The following is a 20,726-nucleotide window of genomic DNA, read 5'->3' as shown; positions in this document are numbered from 1 at the left end:
CCCACTTCCTCTAAAGTGGGTAAAGTTGGAAGCCTGTGCTTCAAACCTGCTGCCTTCTCCCAAGGCTGCTCCACCAAAGCAAGTAGAAGACCCCCAGGGGCCTGAGAGGAGATGGGCTGGGGCAAGACTGCCTGTGATGCCGGTGGGTTGATTTATAGGAGGCAGCCATGCCCACCCCTCAAATAAGGACTGGAGCATAGAATAGGTGTTTCTCATGACCCAGGCCCAGTGAGGTTGAAGAACTCGCCCCATCCAGGAAGGGTAAGGAAGGAGGATGAAGCCAAGGTGCCCACATTTGCCCTCCTGCGCCCCCACAAGCCCTTCTGTTTGTCAGCCTCACTTCCCCAATCTCCACCGGGGTTCCAGCGGCTAACTGGGCCCCCTCTGTTCTCGCTCACTCTTTGTCCTGCTTAGGGGGCCTGAAGTGCAAGCCAGGGTGCAGGGAAGCTGGTTGGAAAGCTTATGAGGGGTGGGCAGGGGAGGGATCGGAGTACATGACACAGAAGGTTCAGGAAGAGGCAACACAAAGCACAGAGCTGAAGGATGGCCAGGTCAAGAAGCTAGAAAACGAACCCGTTTCCATGATGGATGGATGGAGAGGCAGATGGGTAAATAGGGAATAAGAGTCAAGAAAGACAGATGAGATAAGAAAGGTCTCTCTCCTATCTGTCTCTTACTCCACACACGCTGCTATCCGACTACCATAAAGACGAAGAAAATAGATTAGAGAGGAATGTAGAGTGGCTCGATTGCATTTGATTGAGTCAGACTTTGTGGGTCAGTCAGGGGAGCCCCAGTGGCAGTGAGTGGGTGGGCAAATTCCAGCCTTTGGTCTCCTGCACCTGCCTGACCCCCCCCCCTCTTTCCCCGCCTGCCCAACCAAGAAGTATCTGTCTTGGGCAGGGAGGAAGGCAGGGCAGCACAAGCCACAAAGGCACCCTCTCATCAACATAGGAGGCGAAGACGGATGGTTCCCAGGGGTATAGATAGATGAATCAAACTCAAGAAGGCTTGGAAGAGCAAGGTGGGTGGGTAGAGATAGATGGATAGATGAACAGACCGATGGATAAATGAGCAGATGAGGGACGCATGAGGACAGAGCTGCTCCGCAGGGTCGGTGGTGGGAGCAGAAGGTCTCAAGGTGGTGCAGAGAACCATTGAAAGACCAGAAGAGGAAAACACAGGCCTCCTCAGAGGGTGAAGGGAGAAGTGCTTGGGCTGGCCTTCCTGAAGTTCCAGCCAGCCTGGTTTGACAGCTCTTTTGTACTGTGTGCTGCTGAGCCCCACCACCCAACCGCCGAACCCCCAGTTCATATATTGTCCACCTTCTCTTTCCGCCTGCCCCCTCCTCCCCCCGTGGCTCCCTGCCCCCCTCCCTCTCCCCCGCCAGGTCGCCAGCTGACGATATTTAACAGCCAGGCCGCCATCAAGATTGGAGGCCGGGACCAAGGCCGCCCCTTCCAGGGCCAGATTTCGGGGCTGTACTACAATGGGCTCAAGGTCCTCTCCTTGGCAGCCGAGAGTGACCCCAATGTGAAGGTGGAGGGGAACCTGCGGCTGGTGGGCGAGGTGCCCTCCGTCATGACCACGGAGACCACAGCCACCACCTTGCTGGCAGACATGTCCACCACCATCATGGAAACCACCACCACCATGGCTACCACCACAACGCGGCGTGGCCGCTCTCCCACCATGCGGGACAGCATCACCCAGGTCAGTGGAGGGAGAAGGCCTCTGGGGCAGGGAGGGAGAGGTCTGGCCAAGGAGGATCTAACTGGGCGGAGGCAATGGGCAGAGGAGGAGCCTGGCTACAGGAGGGCAACCTGGGAGTGGGCCTCGGGGGCGGTTGGGGCTGGGTGTCCTCTTTAGGGTGCCTAGCCAAAGCACCCCCCAGAGAGAAGTTTTAGCTCACATTTTGCCTGGGGGATGGGACCACCTAACCAAGGAGAGACGTTTGCAGCCCCTGAGATTCTCCACTACTTCCTGAATCATCGGTTGTCAGCTGGTGGTCGACATCTCCCACCCACCCACCCGCCCCAAAACAATAGAGCCTGATGATCCCGGCGTCTTTTTGACAAGGGCTTGAGAGGGGCGGTGCCCCCACTGTCGCCATCATTCTTTTCTTCAGAAGCCCTCGTCAAGAAAAACAATATATCATCATTCTCAGAGCCTTCAAGCGAGGGGGGGTGGATAGATATTGAATGGCAGCTGTTACAAGGAGTTCTGGTTACCAGCAGTAAGTTTTGCCAAACCTTGAATCCCCCCACAAAAAAAATGTTAGCCAGCTTGCCGCCTCCTATTTCACCATCCCTGAATGGTGAAGCAAAATAGGAGAAGCGGGGAGTAGATGGGTTGGTTTTGGCACTAGACTTCTCTGCTCTTAAAAATCAGAGCATCTTCAAAAATAGTCTATATTGGCGCGTAATGAGCAAATGCGCTTCCCTGGTTATAACACATCTGTCTTTGAGAAATCAGAGCTAGGCATGTTGGACAGCTGATTCGAGAGCATAGAAGCAAGCACTCGAGGAGACTGGCTCCAGCATTGCAGCGCCAAAACCCATTTCTGCATGTCTGCAGAAGCAGATGGACAAGGGAAGAAGGGTCAGCAAGTCAGAACAAAGCCGCTTCCTTTCCTCTCTCCCTGTGCTGCCTTTGCTTTTCAAGAAAGCAAGCCTGGAAACTTCCCATCATAGTCTGTTTGGTGTTGCCTGTACTTCCTTCCAGCCCTGTCGTTCTCAAGGTGGAACACCATGTTCATGGTGTCCTGCGGTTCCTTTTAGGGATAGATTTTGATTTTTAAAAATGCAGCCACTGAGGCTGCAATTTGAAGGAAGAAAGTAATGGGGGGGGCAGGAGGAAGGAGATTTCTTAACCCCTTCCCATAATGCCATTTTCCAGCTAAAAATTGTGCCTCTCACAATCATCAAAGGAGCTTGATGGAGTAATTTTATGCTGAGAAGTCCCTCTCCCCCTATGGAAACCTCAGTCTTAGAAGCAGCAATTTATTTTTAAATGCCTGTAAAAATAATCAGGCCACTCTTACATTTCCCACATTTTGCATCTCAAGTCCCCACTTACTAATAGCCTAGCTGTTGGATGCACACCCACACACACCAGGCTGCACCTGGAAATGAGCAAGCCTCTGGTAAGGCCCAACGTCATTGAATCATAGAACTGTAGAGTTGGAAGGGACTCCAAGGGTCATCTAGTCCAACCCACTGCAATGCAGGAATCACAACTATCATGTTGTCCCTTCCCTTCCTCCCTTCAACCTGCCTTGTCTGTCTGCTCCTGCTGGAAGATCTGCTTCTGTTTAGGCTCCCCTCAAAACTTCCTGCAACTGGCATGAGACTCTTCATCTCAGGGTTCGAGCCCCACGTCACCAAAAGATTCCTCCATTGCAAGGGTTGGACTAGATGACCCGTGTGGTCTCTTCCAACTCTGCAATTCTATGAGTCTATGCTCAGAACCCAGCTGAGGGTTTGGGGCTGAAGCCCAAACCCTGGTTGCATTTAACAAAACAAAATCCTGTATCCTACCACATGCTGCTGGCTTGGCAGGAAAGCCTGAAGCCAGCCCCTGGGTGAGGCTTGTTTCTGTTCCTGCCGAATTATGCTGAACTCCCTCCACCCCTGCTTCAGCTCCTTGCTTTTCTTGCTAGAGGAGACCTGGTGGGCAGCGGTGGGGGGAGAGGAGGAAGAGATAAGGAGGGCTCAGCTCTTTGGACTTAGCTTGGGGTCAGACCCCCAGGTGTATTGATGTAAGCACCCCCTCTCCTCACACACACCTTGCACTGATTGGGGCAAAGCACCATAAAGCAACATAAAAATGCCATTAGCAGTCAGGCCACAAACGCAATATCATAAAAGGTAATGAAATCACATTAAAATATTAGAACGCCTTAAAAGGTTGGAAATAAAAAGCCCAAACGAGAAAACCACACACATGCAAAGGGCAGGCGGGGAGTGGATCACCCAGAAGCCTCTGGTGGATAAAGGAGATTGCTGGTTTCCAGTTATTGACAACCATGTCTGACACCCACAGGCTTCTTCATCAGGAGTCTGCCATCTCCAGATGAAGAATTGTGTGAGACTCAAACACTTGCCCTCCCCTTCAGCAAGGCAGGCTGGTCCAGGAAGGAAGAGGACCTCCATGCCAGTGTTGAAGTATCTCCCATTCCTAATTTTACACGCACACGCACCTCCATGCCTTGATCCCTTTACTTCTGATTGTTTCCCCTCTTTTCTTATCTCCACTTGCCATCAAAGGAGAACGTTAGGGCAAGGCAGCCAGACTCACACAGAGACGGACTTCGTAAGTTACTCTGGACCTTGGCCATTCAGGCCTTTGTAGGTGGAAGCAACTTCAAAGCCACAGCACCTGTTTTCTCAGCTGCTGTTGAGAGCAACTGTATCAAGCCATTTTAAAACTTGCAGCATGCTTGTCCACATAATGTCCCTGCGAGGTAGGCAGATTTTAGTCCTATCTAATCTGAGAGGAGCTTGCCCACGGCTTCAGTCCCATGCTCTCATAAGGCCAGCTCTTCAGCCCCTGGCCAATGGATGCCTTTCCTTTGTCCCTGATGCTGGCACTCTCCCTCCTCTAAGAACAGGTGTGCTTAGCTCCTGGGATCCCATCTTTAATAGAATCCTAAAATTGTAGAGTTGGAAAGGACCCAATGGGTCATGTCGTCCAACCCCTCCTGCAATGCAGGAACCACAGCTTTCCTACTCTGGTGCCAAGTGATAATAAACTACACGTAGAGATTTGTGGCGCCCACTTTCAAAGAGCACATTTTGGTTTGGAAGTCTCACAGGAGCATCTTGCAAATACAGGAAGCTGCCTTTTGCCAAGTCAGTCTCTTGGTCAGTCTAGCTCTGTATCATTTGCACTGACCGGCAGCAACTCTCCAGGGCTTCCTAGAGGGGTTGTTCCCAGAGATTGACCCCAGGCTCCACCCCCGCCTTATAACCCTTTTCTTAATCATCATGGTTGCCATTAAAGGGTGACTTTGATAGGAGCATCAGGAGCTACCTTCTTACTCTGATTCAGAGAGTTGATCCACCCAGCCCAGTGTTGCCTGCACTGAGCGGCAGCAGCTTTCTGGAATTTGAGCCTCTGGGGCCTTTCCTGGCTGGAGATGCCAGAGATGGAACTTAGCACCCCGTCCTGCTGGTGATGCCAATCCTGGTTGAGCAAAGCACCGCTTTAAAGAGGAGCATCGCCAACTGCCATAGACCAAGTCAGACCATTTGAGGCATCAGTATTGCCTGAGGGTTTCAGAAAGGCACTTTTTCATTCCCTGAGGGAGTCGACAATTGAACCCAAGACCTCCTGTGTGGAAGGCATATGGGTGCCTCTTTCAGAAGGGCCACTGATTCTGGGGTGGGTCATTCTCCTCCTCCTCCTCCTCCAGGCCTCCCTCTTATTTTGGGAGCCACAGAGCTGTGGGAAAGGGCTGGTTATCCATACTCCTCCCCTCTCCCACCACACTTTGCAATACATGCAAAAAAGGAGCCCTCATGAATGTCTCCCCCCTCCACCTATCTCCCTCAGCCGAGCTTGGGCCTTTCTGCCTCTGATGGCACAGATGATGTTCCTTTAAAAAAAAAACCGCTGACAAAGTCTTCCGGTTGCTATGGCAACTGTGGCAGTAATTAGGTTGGCCTGGTTTCTCTTGCCTTGAAAGTGTGGGATGGGGGGGACACAGGAAAGAGGCAGGTGGTGTGAAGATACAGAGGAATTTGCACTGGCGACAGCAGGGGGGGTGCGGTTTTGGTGCTGAAATCATCCCCTTGCAATTGTGCATTAATTCATATGGAATCTCCACCTCTGCCCCGATGCAGTCCTTGCAAGGAACAATTCAGCTCAGAGCCACCATCACCCCCTTCCCCTACTATATCCAGAAGCTCAATGGGGTGGGGAGCAGAGGGGAGATCGGGAGATAGGTGTTGGTGGGGATGTTACCTGATCCTGAAAACTCACACACCCCCATGGGAGAAGCACCTAGAAGGCATTTGGATGTTTGGAGACAGGTGAGCGTGGCCTCCTTAGTGGGGACCGAGTGGGGCAGCAAACCCAGAATTTCCAGGGTCCTTCCACAACAGGCATGCAAGGTGGAGCCACCACACCTTTTAGTAGAGCTGTGCCAAAAATTCCTTTTCCAACCAGGTGTTGCAGGTGGAGAATGAAATAAAGCCCTCTTGAAAGATCAGGGGGGAGGGAATTCCCCCCCCCCAGTATTTTCATCAAAGGAGTTTGCAGCTCACCTTGCTTACCCTTATAAGGTAGCCTGTGCTTTTGTAGGTGGGGGTTGGTTATTAGACTAAAAAAGGGGAGTCCTGTACCACTCACAACTGCACAAGGCTCATACCTTTGTTTACGGCCAGCCGCACTTCCCAGAATGCCTTGAGAGCAATGTCCCCACATGACATCCCAGAGCATGGCCAGCAAGAAGCCTCGAGAGGCTCTTTCCGAAGCTTCGCACTAGCTAGTCACACTACCAGAGGACAAGGAGTGGCAATCCTCTCCTGAAAATTTTGGAGGAATTTATATCCCTCAGAAATGTGGCAGAATATCATCCTCCATTTTTCCAGGGGGAGAATGTCTCAGGGACCCCAGAGGGGCTACATTACTCTGTCACAGAATCCTCCTCCTGTCTTTTTCCATCTCCTTCCATCTTCTTTCAGACCACAAAGAAAGCAGATCTTTTTTGGCAATGATGTTGGGGAATGGAGGAGCAGTTTCTATTTTTGTAAATGTAGATCTCCTTTGCACTCCTTTTCTCCCTTTTCCAAAAAGCGTTGCTTTTGAACCTTCCTCCACTCAGCACACCTTGACTACTACCTTCCTGGTCAGCAGCATTTTATCCTTTTGTTTTATTTTTAATCCAGCTTCTGATGAGCACTAAAACACTTTTTGGGCGGATTTTTTAAAATTTAAACATTTGCACTGCAAAATGTAAATGAATAGGTGCTATCACAATCCTGAAAGTAATCACTTAAATAAATAAGCTCTTTAGCGTAATTGATTTTTTTTTATTTTTAAGGACCAATTTGAAATTGTTTACAAATGGCTGTTCGGGCGAATCGTCCCCTCTGCTCTGATGCAGCGATGTTGCGCTCACCTGAGTAGATGGAACATGGCAGGATGTCAGCAGAAAAAGCACAATATCTCTTAAGAGCATAGAAACAAGGTCCACTCATAGCAATGGCTGGGTAGCATGAGGAGGCTAGGAGGGGCCCCCCAGAGGTCTACCATCCCCCTACCGCAAAAAAGGCTCACTTCTCCCAAACCAGCTTCCTCTGCTGCTTACAAGTCTCTCTGCTCTTCTTCCAGAGCATCTCCTGGGAAGAACAGGGCAGCCCCAAATGCTCTGGTGATCTGCTCTCTCTCTCTCTCTCTCTCTCTCTCTCTCTCTCTCTCTCTCTCTCTCTCTCTCTCTCTCTCTCTCTCTCTCCTAGCCATCCTCCTCAAGGGCCTCTCCAGTGAGAGCACTTCTTCGCTTCCCAAGGGCCCTCCACGATACTCCAGCCACCCTCTGTCATCCCCGTTGGCCACTTGGCACAACAGCCAGCCAGATGAGTGGGTGGAGGGAGGGAGCAGGCCAAGGACCCTGGTGGGCCTGGTCATTTGTCTCTTCCCCCTTTCCCCATGCTGTGCAACTGCCTGGCTTCCAGTAAGCATCTTCATCACGAGTTTGCCTGATAAAGGGGTTTATCCCCTCGTGAGAAAACATCCATTTCTGGCCTGCTGCATTTCACTTATTCCAGGAACAGAATCTGGGTTCCCAACAGCAGGATTTGCCCCCTTTTTTTTTTTAAGGCACCAATTTCCAGACATATTCGCAAGAGAGGGAACGTAGCATGCCAAGGGGGCAGTCCTGGCCTCCCATACCCCCCAATGACTGCTCAGTTTCAGGCAGTGAGGAATTCAGCTTGGAGATGGGCACCTCATGTGGAGTTGAGGGGGGGTAAGCCTGAGCGTGGAGACCACATAACACTGGTCCTAAGAGACCTACATTGGCTCCCAGTACGTTTCCGAGCACAATTCAAAGTGTTGGTGCTGACCTTTAAAGCCCTAAACGGCCTCGGTCCTATATACCTGAAGGAGCATCTCCACCCCCATTGTTCAGCCCGGACACTGAGATCCAGCGCCGAGGGCCTTCTGGTGGTTCCCTCACTACGAGAAGCAAAGTTACAGGGAACCAGGCAGAGGGCCTTCTCGGTAGTGGCACCCGCCCTGTGGAACGCCCTCCCACCAGACGTCAAAGAGAAAAACAACTACCAGACTTTTAGAGGACATCTGAAGGCAGCCCTGTTTAGGGAAACTTTTAATCTGTGATATTTTAATGTATTTTGGTATTTGTTGGAAGCCGCCCAGAGTGGCGGGGGATACCCAGCCAGATGGGCGGGGTATAAATAAATAATAATAAATAAATAAAGATAGCATCAGATCTCAAGGACTTTGAAAAGAGAAATGATAAAAAAGAACTTTCCCTGGGAAAATGGAGCACGTTCAGAGTGCATTTTTCACCCCCACTGACCACAGTTGGGCTCCACACCCCTGGGATTCTGGCATACCCTTCCAAGACTCCCACCTTCTGAAAAAAAGCCCAGGGCAAGGTACTCAGGGCTGCCTGGATACCATCAGCATCCTCTGGTTGGAAACCTTGGTATGTGGGGGTTGGTGACACGGTAGTGAAAGGAAAGCACTCTGCGCATGCTTATAGCCACGTCTTTATTCCTGTTATTCTGTGTGATCCAGGGTGGAGACCGGGCTTGGTTCAGGTGAGCCACAATTGAGCTTAAGACCTGGATGCAGCAGAATGGAGTTGTGGTGGGGGTTATAGCAAAGGAAGCCTCCCGCAAGACCAAGCCCTCCCTCCTCCAGCTGCCTGTAAGGCAAGGCCCCGTGTGGCAGCGAAGGAGTGCAGAAGCGGGAATAGATTTCTGCTGCTTCCCCGCACCTCTTGGCAGCAGGCGAGTGCTAGGGCAGGGGGAGGCGAAGAGGCAGGGGCGTCTCTCCTGCCATCGTTTGTCTCCAAAAGCGCCTCATTTATATTCCCCTGTAAGAACAGGGTCCTGCTGATTGATTCTGTGCCCCAGGTTCCTGTCCAAGCCTTTGTTATGCTAATTCTGACACTAGGAGGTTGATACGGATGGTGGCGCTGGCTCTGGAATATTGATGGTGGAGGTTGGGGGGGGGAGCAAGGAGGCCCCTCTCCTGAAATTTATGTCCTCCCCTTCCTCAAAGGAGCTCTCCTGTGTGGCCCTCCACATAGCCCTGGGAGGTAGGGAAGTTGGGGGTGAGTGCAACCAGTGGCACAACTGGGATTTTCAGTTAGACACCCTCTGCCACTCCAGGCTGGCGTGGACCCCACAAACACCCCCTTCTCTCATCCCAGAAAACCACATACAGAAGCTGCCTTCTGCTGTGTCAGTTCATCTTGCAATCACGGTGTTAAACCTGTCTGCAAAACAGGAGCTCAGTCCCTGATCTGTGGCTGTCCCTGGAGTGCAGACCACATGGAGGCATTTCCAAACCTGTAAGGATGAGATGAGTGGCAGCAGGCGCGCCTGGCAATTGCACCCAGATATTCCTGAAGCAGGAACCAGAGGTGGCAATGAGGGGAAGGGGGTGCTCCACTGGGAGTGGTTGCGACGGGAAGGCCTTTCCTCCACTGACCCCCCCCTACCTCTCGCCTTCCTCTCTCTGCAGAACACAGACGACCTCTTGGTGGCTTCGGCCGAGTGCCCCAGCGACGACGAAGACCTGGAGGAGTGCGAGCCTAGTACTGGTGGGTCCTTTTCCATCCTCTCAGCCCCGGGGCACACCCACAGCCAGGAGGGGGAGGGGAGCGCACAGGTTCTCGTGCACCATGCACAGGTAGTGCCCTCACGACACGGGGATCGGTCCAGGGGTCCTTGTGCAACTGGCTTGCCAAAACCAACACAACACGGTAGCAAGACATCATCCAATCTCTTGTCTCTCTTTCTCTTTCTCTTTCTCTCTCTTTCTTTCTCTCTCTCTCTCTCTCTCTCTCTCTCTCTCTCTCTCTCACACACACACACACACACTGCCTACTCCATACTCTGCTCTGCACATGGGAGCCTCCTTAGAGCTGGGTGCTTCTGTGCTTCCACGGCGGCATTGCGCAAGAGAGGCACTCAGCATCCTCAAAATACCAGTGTTTGTGTCTTTATACCCTGATTTCCAAGGTAATTTTCCATACCCACTTAAAAACGGTAGAATACAAAATTAAAAGTCAAGCCAAGCACTGAGAATACACAGCAGCGTTTAAAAACTCTCCCCGAAATAAGGAGAAGAAGAGAAACTATCAGTCGTAAAAGGCCTTTTCAACCGCCACCTAAAAATGGAGAGTGATTGACAGACTTTCCCCAGGAAGAGAATTTTGCACTTGTGGAGCCCCTCCCCCAAGTACCTGCAAATTAAAGTAGGAGTGCTCAGTCCTCATTCAACTTGTTGAGAGGAGGGAATTTGCCCCCTGAGTGTTTTTTTTAAAAAAATACCTTCTGTACTTGTGCAAATCTGTGGCGGGGGGGGGAGGGGAAGGGTCCCCAAGGCATAACAGTGCCTGCTTCCTGCTTCCTCAGTGGCCTTGCTTTAGCTCCCCTTCCTGTTGGCACTCAGCACCAACTGAGTTTGCTCAGAGTGACTGCACCTTACACACCTTGTACTTACCACTGCCTTGGAAAGAAGGGCAGTCTTATTCTCCGGTTGCAGACAGAAGGGCCAAGGAATGGAGCTTCACGTATATGACATTTACAAGAAAGCACAATATTGTTACAGGGGGGAAGCACTGGGGTTGAGAGGGAGCAGCTTGTCTGTGGCCACCTACTTAGTTTCACGTCAGAGGTGAGATTCAAAATGGACCACTGAACTCTACCCTTGCAACACTGTTTAAAACATTCAGTCAGGAACAGTGTAAAAACCCAGCCATGGTCGCCAAGTCCTGCTCAGGTGCTAAAAATACGGGCTTTACACCCACCCACCAATGGCAATTGGGCTTGTCCCCTGGCATGCCTCTTTTGGACTGCTGTGCCAAAACTTCCAAAAGCAAAACCTTGAAAAGGACCTGCCTGCCTGCCTGCTACCAGAAGCAGGGGCTGTAGCTCATCTTTTGCACACAAGGGTTTCCAGGTTGAGTCTTCAGCATCCCCAGGTAGAGCTGGGGAAAGATTCCTGCCTGAAGCCCTGGAGAGCTCCTGGCCAAACCAGATGGACAGGTGGGCGGGTTTGGGGTAAGGCGCCTTTACTTTGCACATCGGATTTGGGTCAGAGATTGTTCTTGGTGCTCAGTTGGAGGCTCCCACACCTTGCCTTGTCTGGACTAATCCACAATGGAAGCAGACCCCACACACACACACACACACACACACATGACATCACTGCACCTGTGTGTCCCTCCCAAAAAAACACACCATGTGTGGACAGATAGACAAAGCCATCCTCGACACACATACCATCCAAATGATGCCCCAGCTGCTGCTGCTGCTGCTGCTGCTGCTGCTGCTGGTGGTGGTGGTGGTGCAAACCATGGCGAGCTGTGATTGGGGTGCAGGGCAGAGCAGCAGTTAGGTGACAGGCATATCCAGCACTCTGTTTGGACCACCCCCCACCCCCCCAAAATGTGGCCGGGGACATATTTGTATATATGTATTTGTTGTAAGCATTCCAAAACTGCTTTCGGGTTTGCAATCTCCCAAAGTGGTTTACATCACAATGATAAAACAATATAACATGCATAGAACTTAATGCAATTTGAACTGGCCCGTGCTTCCACAACCTGGAGCCCTCTGGAAGTTTTCTACCAAAACGTCCACTACCCCGAGCCCAGCAGAGTTGGTGGGAGTTGGCTGGTGGAAAGGTGTAGCCCAAAATACCTGGAGGGCCCCAGGTTGGGGGTGGCTGAATAGACCTTTCTTCCAGCATCCCCCCACTGGGGCTGCGGCTTCTGGGCTTCTGCACCTTTAAGCTCCCCTTGTGGCATCTGCTTTGTCTACAGCATCAAGCCATTGGGAGAGGTGGGGGGGGGGTGAATGTTTTCTTGCTCATAGAGCTTGATGGAACTGAGCAGCAGGGTTGTGGGTATGCCACGATTCTGGTGAAGCGAAGAAGGATGGTTCTTGGTGTCTTCCTTAGCTTTGTGAGAATCTTTGCTGCCAGCTGCTGTTTTGCAAAGCAAGTTCCTAGCCTTGTGGCTGTAAAGATATGCTTAGAAGTGTGTGAGAGGGGGCTTCCCTGTCTTAAGCAGCTCCTGGCCCCTCCCCATGACCATTGAGAAACCAGAACAAAATATGCCAAAGAACAAGACTTTATGTAAACTGCTTTGAGGTATTTTTTACCATCAAGTGGTGTATAAATTTTATGGCATGAATAAATATAACCCCAGTCATATATGCAAAATAACAGGGAGTTCTGCAGGTCAGCCAAGTTTGCATATTTTTTCTGTTTGCAGAGTGTAGGAATCACAGCTAAATCACACCTCTCAGTGTAAAAGAGAAAGAGATAATCTCCCCACTCCTGCAGGGTAGGGCGGGAGGAACAGAGCAACCCTCAGCAGTGATAAGAACAACATCAAACACAAACCCTAAAAGCTTCTGAAGTTTGAGCGATCTTTCTGCAATGCCCCAGAAAACAGACTCCTACAGCTTGTTACAAAAGGGATGTCTATTTGTGTGATATTACCCCAAGCTCATTGCCCGCAGTGGGGAGGCGAAAGAGTTCAGGGTCCCCCCTTCAGGGAAAGGTACAAACAAGAGATGGCTGACGTATCAGAATTTATTAATTAGAGAAGATGAGCAATGGAAGTTACGACCTTATGAAGAGATTAAACCGTATTGCAATAGCTGGCTGCAGTACCACCAAATACAAAGCCTTTTTAAAAAACATCAGCAAATAGGATTCGGGAAAGGGAAGTCAAAATTACAAGAATTGTTATTGGAGAATAATACGAAACCATTATCAAAAATTTATAAATTTCTCCTCGAATGGGAATTAAAAGACGAAGAAATAAAAGAGACAATGACAAAGTGGGCCCAGGATTTGGGGAGACCAATTTACAAAATACAATGGGATAATTTGTGGAAAAATTCAATGAGATTCACAGCCTGTATGGGCATAAAAGAGAATATGCTCAAATTGGTATATAGATGGCATCTGACCCCACAAAAATTAGCAATAATATATAAGAATGAAAATGATAATTGTTGGAAATGTGATGCCAAAGGAGGGAACTATTTTCATTGCTGGTGGGGATGCAAAGAAATATTTAAATTCTGGGGAAATATATATGATGAATTAAAAAAAATGTTGAAAATCACTTTTGGGAAGAAGCCAGAATATTTTTTATTAAGCATATTACCAGATAATATGCCAAATGACAGGAAAAATATTTTCTTATATGCGTGTGCGGCAGCTAGATTATTGGTAGCTCAGAAATGGAGAAAAAAAGAAGTACCCACAATTCAGGAGTGGCAGTTAAAATTAATAGAATTTATGAATATGGAGAAGATGACAGCAGCGATCAGAAATATTCCAAAACAAAAATCTAAAGGGGAATGGGAGAGGGTGGAAGAATATTTTAAAAAAAGAGATATAAAAACGGAACTGATGGTCTGTTTAAATTAGATAGCCTTGGGAAATAACATAGAGAATAAGAAGAGTAATTAAAATAAAGTTTCTAATATAGAGGCATATATTACTTTGAAGTAAGGAATCGCAAGTGAAGGGAAAGGGAAAGTTAAGCGATGTGTTGTGATCTGGAAGTAATTTTTATTCAGTTCTCTTTTTTGTTCTTTCTTTTCTTTTTCTTATGCTTTATTAGTAGATGTAAATTGTGAAGTTTGATATTATTACTATTATTTAGGATTATTATTATTATTATTTTTTGTTGTGTTGTTGTTTTTTTGATGTATTGTATTTTAAAGGATTGAAATAAAGATGACTTTTAAAATTTAAAAAAAAAAAAAAAAACAGAGCTGCTGCTCCCAGGTGGGGTCCAGTTTGGGGTTTGGGAGGTGAATATGCTTGGTGGCAGAGGAGGAGAAGCAGGTCAAGGTCAATGGGGAGCCTTCACAAGATCAGGTGTTAACTGAAGGGGAAGAGAAAGCCACCTGGCAGCTGCTGTGGTGTGGACCCATTGATCAGCCTGAGAACCCACAGCTTTGATCAGCATGTCCTCACCCCTCTACCCCTCCCCCCCCAAAAAAAGGTCTACAGAAAGGTATTGCTGGAAGCTGGCTTCCTCTGAATCCCACCACCTGTTAATCTGGACCATTTTTTTCTGTGGCTCTTGAGCCTCCAGCAAGAGACTTCCCCAGCCCCTTTTGGAGATGCCAGCAAGGTTGAACCTGGCAGCCACCCTGCCCCTGCACTGCAGCCCTTCCCTGATGTGGCCATTAGCAGTCTGGCAGAAGACCAGGGGACAAGCCCCCATGCGATATCCTCTCCCCTTTCAGATCCAACCCTTGATGCTGCCAGAGCCACCTTCCTACCACCGTGAGGAAGGCATGTTGTAGTTCTGAATATGCTTGTCCACATAGTCTTAGCGACTTGAAGATGTAGTTGTGGCCTCTGCTCTCCGAGTCCTTCAGCTGCTGTCTTGATCTCGGTGGACATCTGTGATTCACTTGGGCTGATCTTGCTCCCTGTTCCCCCAGCATTGGGGGTCCTGCTAGCCCCAGCTGTCAGCTCAGATCACCCTGGACAAATGCCAGCCTCTCCCCGTGACAGGTTCTCTCTTTCTCTCTCTTCAAGTGAAGTGGTTCTGACATGGGCCTCAACCTCCCCGCCCCCGCAAAGGCCAGCACAGAAACACAAACGTCCTGCCACACATCTTCCACACTTGCACCCAGATGAGCTTGGCAAGGTTAGGCTGGGAGGGCCCCAAGTTTAAATCCCCACTTGGCTATGAAGCTCTCTGGGTGGCCTTGGATTAGTCACCCTTTCTCAGCCTGGCCTGCCTTGGTTGTAGTGAGGATAAGATTGTGAAGGAGCTCCAGACACCTGGGAACAAGGCAGAGGAAAGCCAGATGCCCAGAGGTCCAAGGCAGAGGGTGTGAGGCTTCTAGACCAGTTTGTTTCCTGGCAAAAGGACAAACATCTCATTCCCAAACAACAGGACTGGGTTTGAATTAGGCAGTGGTGGTGTTGAGAGGGAACAGGATAGTCTGGAGCTAAGGCAGCACAGTGGAAAGCCCGACCATGGGGGTCATGGCTTTACAAGAGAAAGTGCTTTTCCCCTCCAAGGGATCACCTTTCTCCATGAGCCCAGGGCGTCTTCAGTTTGCCTTCTTCACACAGCACACGTCTGGTAAATATTGCAATACCATGGGTGTGAATCAGGGAGGAGCCGTGACTCAGTGGCAGAGCAGCTGCTTGGCATGGAGAAAGCCCCAGCAAAGTCCCCAGCACCTCTAGGTAGGGCTGAGAACAGCCATCCAATGAGACTAACTAGCAGGGACATAACCCCCTTTTCTGTAAAGCACTACTGACCCACAGGTCGGGGGAGGCTCCATAGCCACCCAGAGTGGCTGGGAAAACCCAGCCAGTTGGGTAGGGTATAAATCAGGCATCCCCCAAACTGTGGCCCTCCAGATGTTTTGGCCTACAGCTCCCATGATCCCTAGCTAACAGGACCAGTGGTCGGGGAAGATGGGAATTGTAGTCCAAAACATCTGGAGGGTCGAAGTTTGGGGATGCCTGGTATAAATAATAAAATTATTGTTAATGTTATTATAGGCTGCCGATGGTTTGGGGACTACTGGCCAGGATGATGACTCATCTACCTTCACACTCAGAAGCATTAAGTGCCTCTGAATACCAGTTACTGGAAACTGCAGGAGAGGAAAGTCGCTGCGTTTGTGCTCAGGTCCTGCTTGTGAGCTTCCCCTAATGAGTATCTGGTGGGCCACTTTGAGATCAGGATGCTAGACTAGATGGGCCCCCCAGGGCTGTTCTTGGCAGGGGAGGCATGCAAGGCGAGGCATCCTCTGTGCCTGGTCACTGAATTTCTCCTTGTCTTCGTGGAGCAGGAAGGATCCAGCAGTCCTAGGATCATAGAACTGCAGAGTTAGAAGGGATCCCGTTGGTCATCTTATCCAACCCCCTGCAATGCAGGAATCTCAACTAAAGCACCTGTGACAGATGGCCATCCAACCTCTGCTTTAAAAAACCCAATGCAGGAGAGTCCACCACCTTCCACGGGACTCGGTTCCAATGTCAAACAACTACTAATGCACTTCTGATGTTTATAGGGAAGGGGAATGAGCAGTGCAGGGCACGCCATGTAGGAATATGAGGAGATGACCTACTAACTGACAGGCCCACCTGGACCCACCCACCCCTGTGCCAGGGGACTTTCCCCAGATACCAAGGGAGAAGCTCTTGGCATTCCACCAGGGGATCCGCTCTGCCATCTGGTCCCTTCAGCAACACAAAGAGTGAGCCCTTTCACTCAGTCATTATAGATGGGAGGGGGGGTTACTCTCAAATCTGAGCAGAATGAGTGGGAAATGGGTGCATCCATCTAGCAGCATCAGCAGACGAGCCTGGAGTGAGACTCCACTTTCTCATCCACTCTCTCTTTCTGTTCTACCTGAGGTTGGAGGCAGTCTCTTCCAGGTGCTTCTCAACCGCTGGGTTGGGCATCCCCACCCCCAGCTCTGTGCTTGGAAGTGAGCCTCCTCGTCCCTCTGGTTCCTGACCAGCACCTTCAGGCATTCCCCAAGCAGTGGGAGACACAACCAAGAGCCAGTCCCCCAAGGAATTACTCACAGGCAGGGACACACACACACACACACACACACACACACCCCACTGGGCCTGTCCCAGCTTGCTTCGTGAAGTGGAGCCACTTGTGGGCTGGGGGTGCCTCAGAAAGTGCCAGGCCCGGCTCACTTCAAAGGCAGGTTCCACTGCCCAGTTTCCCCCCTTAGGAGGCCAAAGTGCTCTTCCTCGCACCTCCATGCCCCAAAGATCACGGCGGCTGAGAAGGTCCTTTTCTTCAGAGGAGCCCTGACACAGCCTCCCTCCCTCCCGCTTCTCTCCTTGCTATCTGCTTTGTGCCTGCAGCAATATCAGCTCTGGCTGTGATCTCCTTAGATCTTAGCACTTGGTGGCTTCTGGGATTAGCGAGAGGAGGAAAAAACGCCTCGAATCAGAAGCTGCCATTCCCACCAGCTAAGCAGGGGCTGCCCTGTCATGGATGAGACAGGAGGCAGCTTGCGGAAGGCAGGAAGGGAGGAAGAAGGTGGCAACGGCAAGGAGAGAGAAAGAGAGAGTGTCGCCTGATAGGCGCTGGGGCTTTGTGCCGAGGCCTGCAGTTTGTGGGCAATGGCTGGCCTGTCATGGAGAAACCGGTAGGAGAGAGAGGCAGGGAGGTCAGCACCAGCCCCTTTACCTCCACATCTTGCAGTACTGCCATGGTTGAGAGCTGTGGCTGTTGGTGACGCGTCACGGTGCAGACTTGCATTCCACAGGCTGTGCCAGCCACACAGCAAATGCGCTGGACCCCCTGCGGATCCATGCGCCTCAAAAGAGCCAGTTTGTGCAGCCCAGAGAAATGAATGCAGCATGTGCGCACGGCTCAGCTCCTCTTTTAGTTCTGCAGCTCTGGTCTCCAATATTTCCAGTTTAGTGCTGAAATGTTTGGTCGGGGGGGGGGGGCTGCTATCCAGATCTGCCTCTTTAAACAGAAACATCCAGAAGCATTTCAATGCATCTCAGGCCAGAATATCACTCCCTTGGTGTCTGTTGCTGGCTCGCACCTGGGGGAAGAGGACCTGCTCTGCATGCAAGAAGGCCGCAGGTTTGATCCCCAGTGGCATCTCTGGGCTTCTGGAACACCAGGGAGCCACTGTCGGTTAGCATAGGTGATGCTGAGCTTGCTTCTATGTAAGGCCCTTCTCGATGCTTGCCTGTGTTTAAATCATCCCTTAGTACAGAAGCAGGAGAGCTGGGAGCACACTTGGCTTTTCAGAGGAAGAGAAGAGCTCAGTGGCGGAGAACATAAGAACAGCCTGCAGGATCACGCCAATGGGCTATCTATTCCCGCATCCTGTTCTTGCAGTGGCCAACCAGATGCCGCAATGGGAAATCCACAAGCAGGATTCAAGCACAAGAGTCCACTCTTCTCCTGAGGCTTCTAAACTGGTATTCGGGAGCATTGCTGCCTCCAACAGTAGAGCCAGAGCATAGCCATTGTGGCTAGCATCCTCCTCCATGGATTTGCCTAATGGAGTACGAGCTTTGCCTCTCACAGTTCCAATCCTTGGCACCAATTGGAAAGGTTATTCTCTCCCTGAAACCCCAGAGAGTGGCTGCCAGTTAGAGTAGATTGGCCTTCTGCAGCCTGATGCCCTCTAGACGAGGCACGTCCAGCAGGTAGATCGTGATCTACCGGTAGATCACTGGACATCTGTAGTAGATCACTGGCTCCCCCCAAAGAAGCTCAACAACTATGGCTCCCCTAAAAAAAGCTCAACATTTTTGCCCTGAAGCCCATCAAAACAATGCTTTCCTCCTCCCTAAAAAAAAACCTCAAAAACTTTGACCTGAACCCCAAAAAGGGGGTAGATCACTGCCAGTTTTTAACTCTGTGAGTAGATCGCAGTCTCTTGGGAGTTGGCCACCCCTGCTTCTAGACCTTTTGGACTACAACTCCCATCAGCCCAGCTGGCATCACCCTGGCCAAGGAGGATGGGAGCTGGGGGCCACCAGGTTGCAGAATGGCTGGATCCTGTGCAACAGATTGCATTGTTGCTCTAACTATATTTCTTCTATGGAACCTTCCTAACTTGACATTATGAGAAATTAAGCATGTGAAGAATGCCTCACATCCACTGAACGAAACTAGAGGGACAGAAGCATCCCTGATCAGAATTGGCACACATCCCAACGTCTTGCAACACTATGCAGGACCAAACTATAGAAGTGGTGTTAATTGGGTAACGAGCCGTGGTCCTGACAAAAACTACCCCACTGAAGGTGCTATTTGGTGACCCCAATGGAAGAGGCAAAGAGAAGCTTCTGGGGGTCAGTTTCCATCAGGACCATGGCAGGAAGCAAAGGGTTAAACTATTGTCCGTCTCTTACTGCCCCCCTTGCTGGCAATTGTTATTTACATATTATTTTTTTAATGCACATCTATTGCATGCCAACTCTCATTTCACCCACAGGGGCTGCCCTCAAAGGGGCAAGTCCTCTGCCCTGGCAGGCATCTGCCTCCCCTTCCTTGACCTTACCAGGATGCCTCCCAGCTTGCAAGGATCCCAGGCATCCCAGCCCCTCAGAATATATTGGAGGGGGGCATTGCTTTCCGCCCCACTTCCTACCCCAAATGGAGCAGACCTTCCAAGCACCCATCATGAGCTGTAAACTTTCTTTAAGCGGGGAGACCACTTGCAGAAACAGTGAGGAGGAGGAGAGCTTTCTCTGGCCCCAGGGCATATCTGGGGCTCCCCTCACATCATCCACAAAGCAAGGAGATGCTTCCTTTGGTTTATTTGAAGCATTTCTGTCCTTCTCTTCAACCAGAAAAGGAAAGGCTCTCAGCATAGTCACAACTGAAAGGCAGTCCATGCCCTCAGGCTAATAAGACACAACAAAAAAGGAAAAGGAATGGGGATGGAAGAGGAGCGGGAGAGGAGAAAGCAAACTTAGGCACCAGTTCTTATTTACAGTGTTCTGGAAGAGGCAGCATCCAAGGACCCAGAAGTTGGTGGTTTATTGGCTGAACTGATGGAAAGGACCTGCTGCCCATTTCTCCCTCTCTTGGAATGACTCTGGAGGGAGGGAGCTGGTGGTGCTGGCCTTCCTGCAGAGGGGAGTCCCTTGGCCATCCCCAGTGGGGCTTCCTTTCATTTGCTTGCCACACACACACACACCAAAAAAAGGAGAGGATGGAGACACAGCAGGTGAAGAAGCCCAAATCTGTGATCCAGGCCATGTGCAGAAGCCAAAACCCCTGATAATCTCTCTCATATAACATAAGAACATCAGAAGAGCCTGCTGGATCATGCCCCTGGCCCATCTAGTCCAGCATTCTGTTCTCACAGGGCAAATCAGAGGCAGGGTTTGAGCACAAGAGTCCTCTCTCCTGTGGCTTCCAGCAGCTAGTATTCAGAAGCATCGCTGCCTCCAACTATGGCAGCAGAGCAGAGCTATCCTGGCTAGTAGCCTTCAATAGCCCTCTCTCCCGCCTCTGGGGCACAGCGTTGCTTGCCCATCCCACCAGGGGCTCATCTGGGCTGTGTGCAATGTGTGTGCGTTGGTCTGTCTCGCTTTCTGTTGCGAGAGCCCCCTCTGCCTGCAGCCTGCCTGCATCACATCCACAGCTCGGCGCTGCTGCTCCACACCGGCCTCTGCAGCAGCTCAGCCGCCTCCGCCTCTGCAGGGCCTTTTTCCTTGAGCCTGCCTGGAGAACTTTGGGCTATGCTTGCCTGCAAGAGAGGCTTATGAAACCAGAGAAAGAGAGAGAGATTTATTTCCAGGCATTCAAACCTGGAATTATTCCGTCGAAACAGCCCTGAGCAATTAAGGAGAGCCACATGCCTTGTATGCTGAAGACCACATGCTCATCTGAAGGACCTCAGGCTGGGAGGAGGCTGGCTGACACCGAAATCCATCCATCTCAGCATTGCCAAGCCAGCTGACAGCCTCTTTCCAGGGCCTCATACAGCTCTTTCTCAGCCGTACCTGGA

The 20,726-nt window shown here is 50.6% G+C and overlaps 1 protein-coding gene across 1 annotated transcript in view; it reads left to right on the top strand.

Annotated features, from left to right (window-relative positions):
- NRXN2 (neurexin 2) overlaps positions 1–20,726 on the top strand; it is a 308,880-nt gene that overhangs the window by 275,131 nt on the left and 13,023 nt on the right. Inside the window, exons 18-19 of the mRNA XM_088659270.1 lie at positions 1,391–1,713; positions 9,721–9,799. Coding sequence (XP_088515396.1) covers positions 1,391–1,713; positions 9,721–9,799 — 402 coding nt within the window. The remainder of the gene's footprint in view (positions 1–1,390; positions 1,714–9,720; positions 9,800–20,726) is intronic.

The sequence above is a fragment of the Zootoca vivipara genome, chromosome 16 (assembly GCF_965207765.1).
Source record: "Zootoca vivipara chromosome 16, rZooViv2.hap1.1, whole genome shotgun sequence".
Lineage (NCBI taxonomy): Eukaryota > Metazoa > Chordata > Lepidosauria > Squamata > Lacertidae > Zootoca > Zootoca vivipara.
The sequence above is the reverse complement of the archived record's forward strand: the minus strand, read 5'-3'. Positions and strand labels throughout refer to the sequence as shown.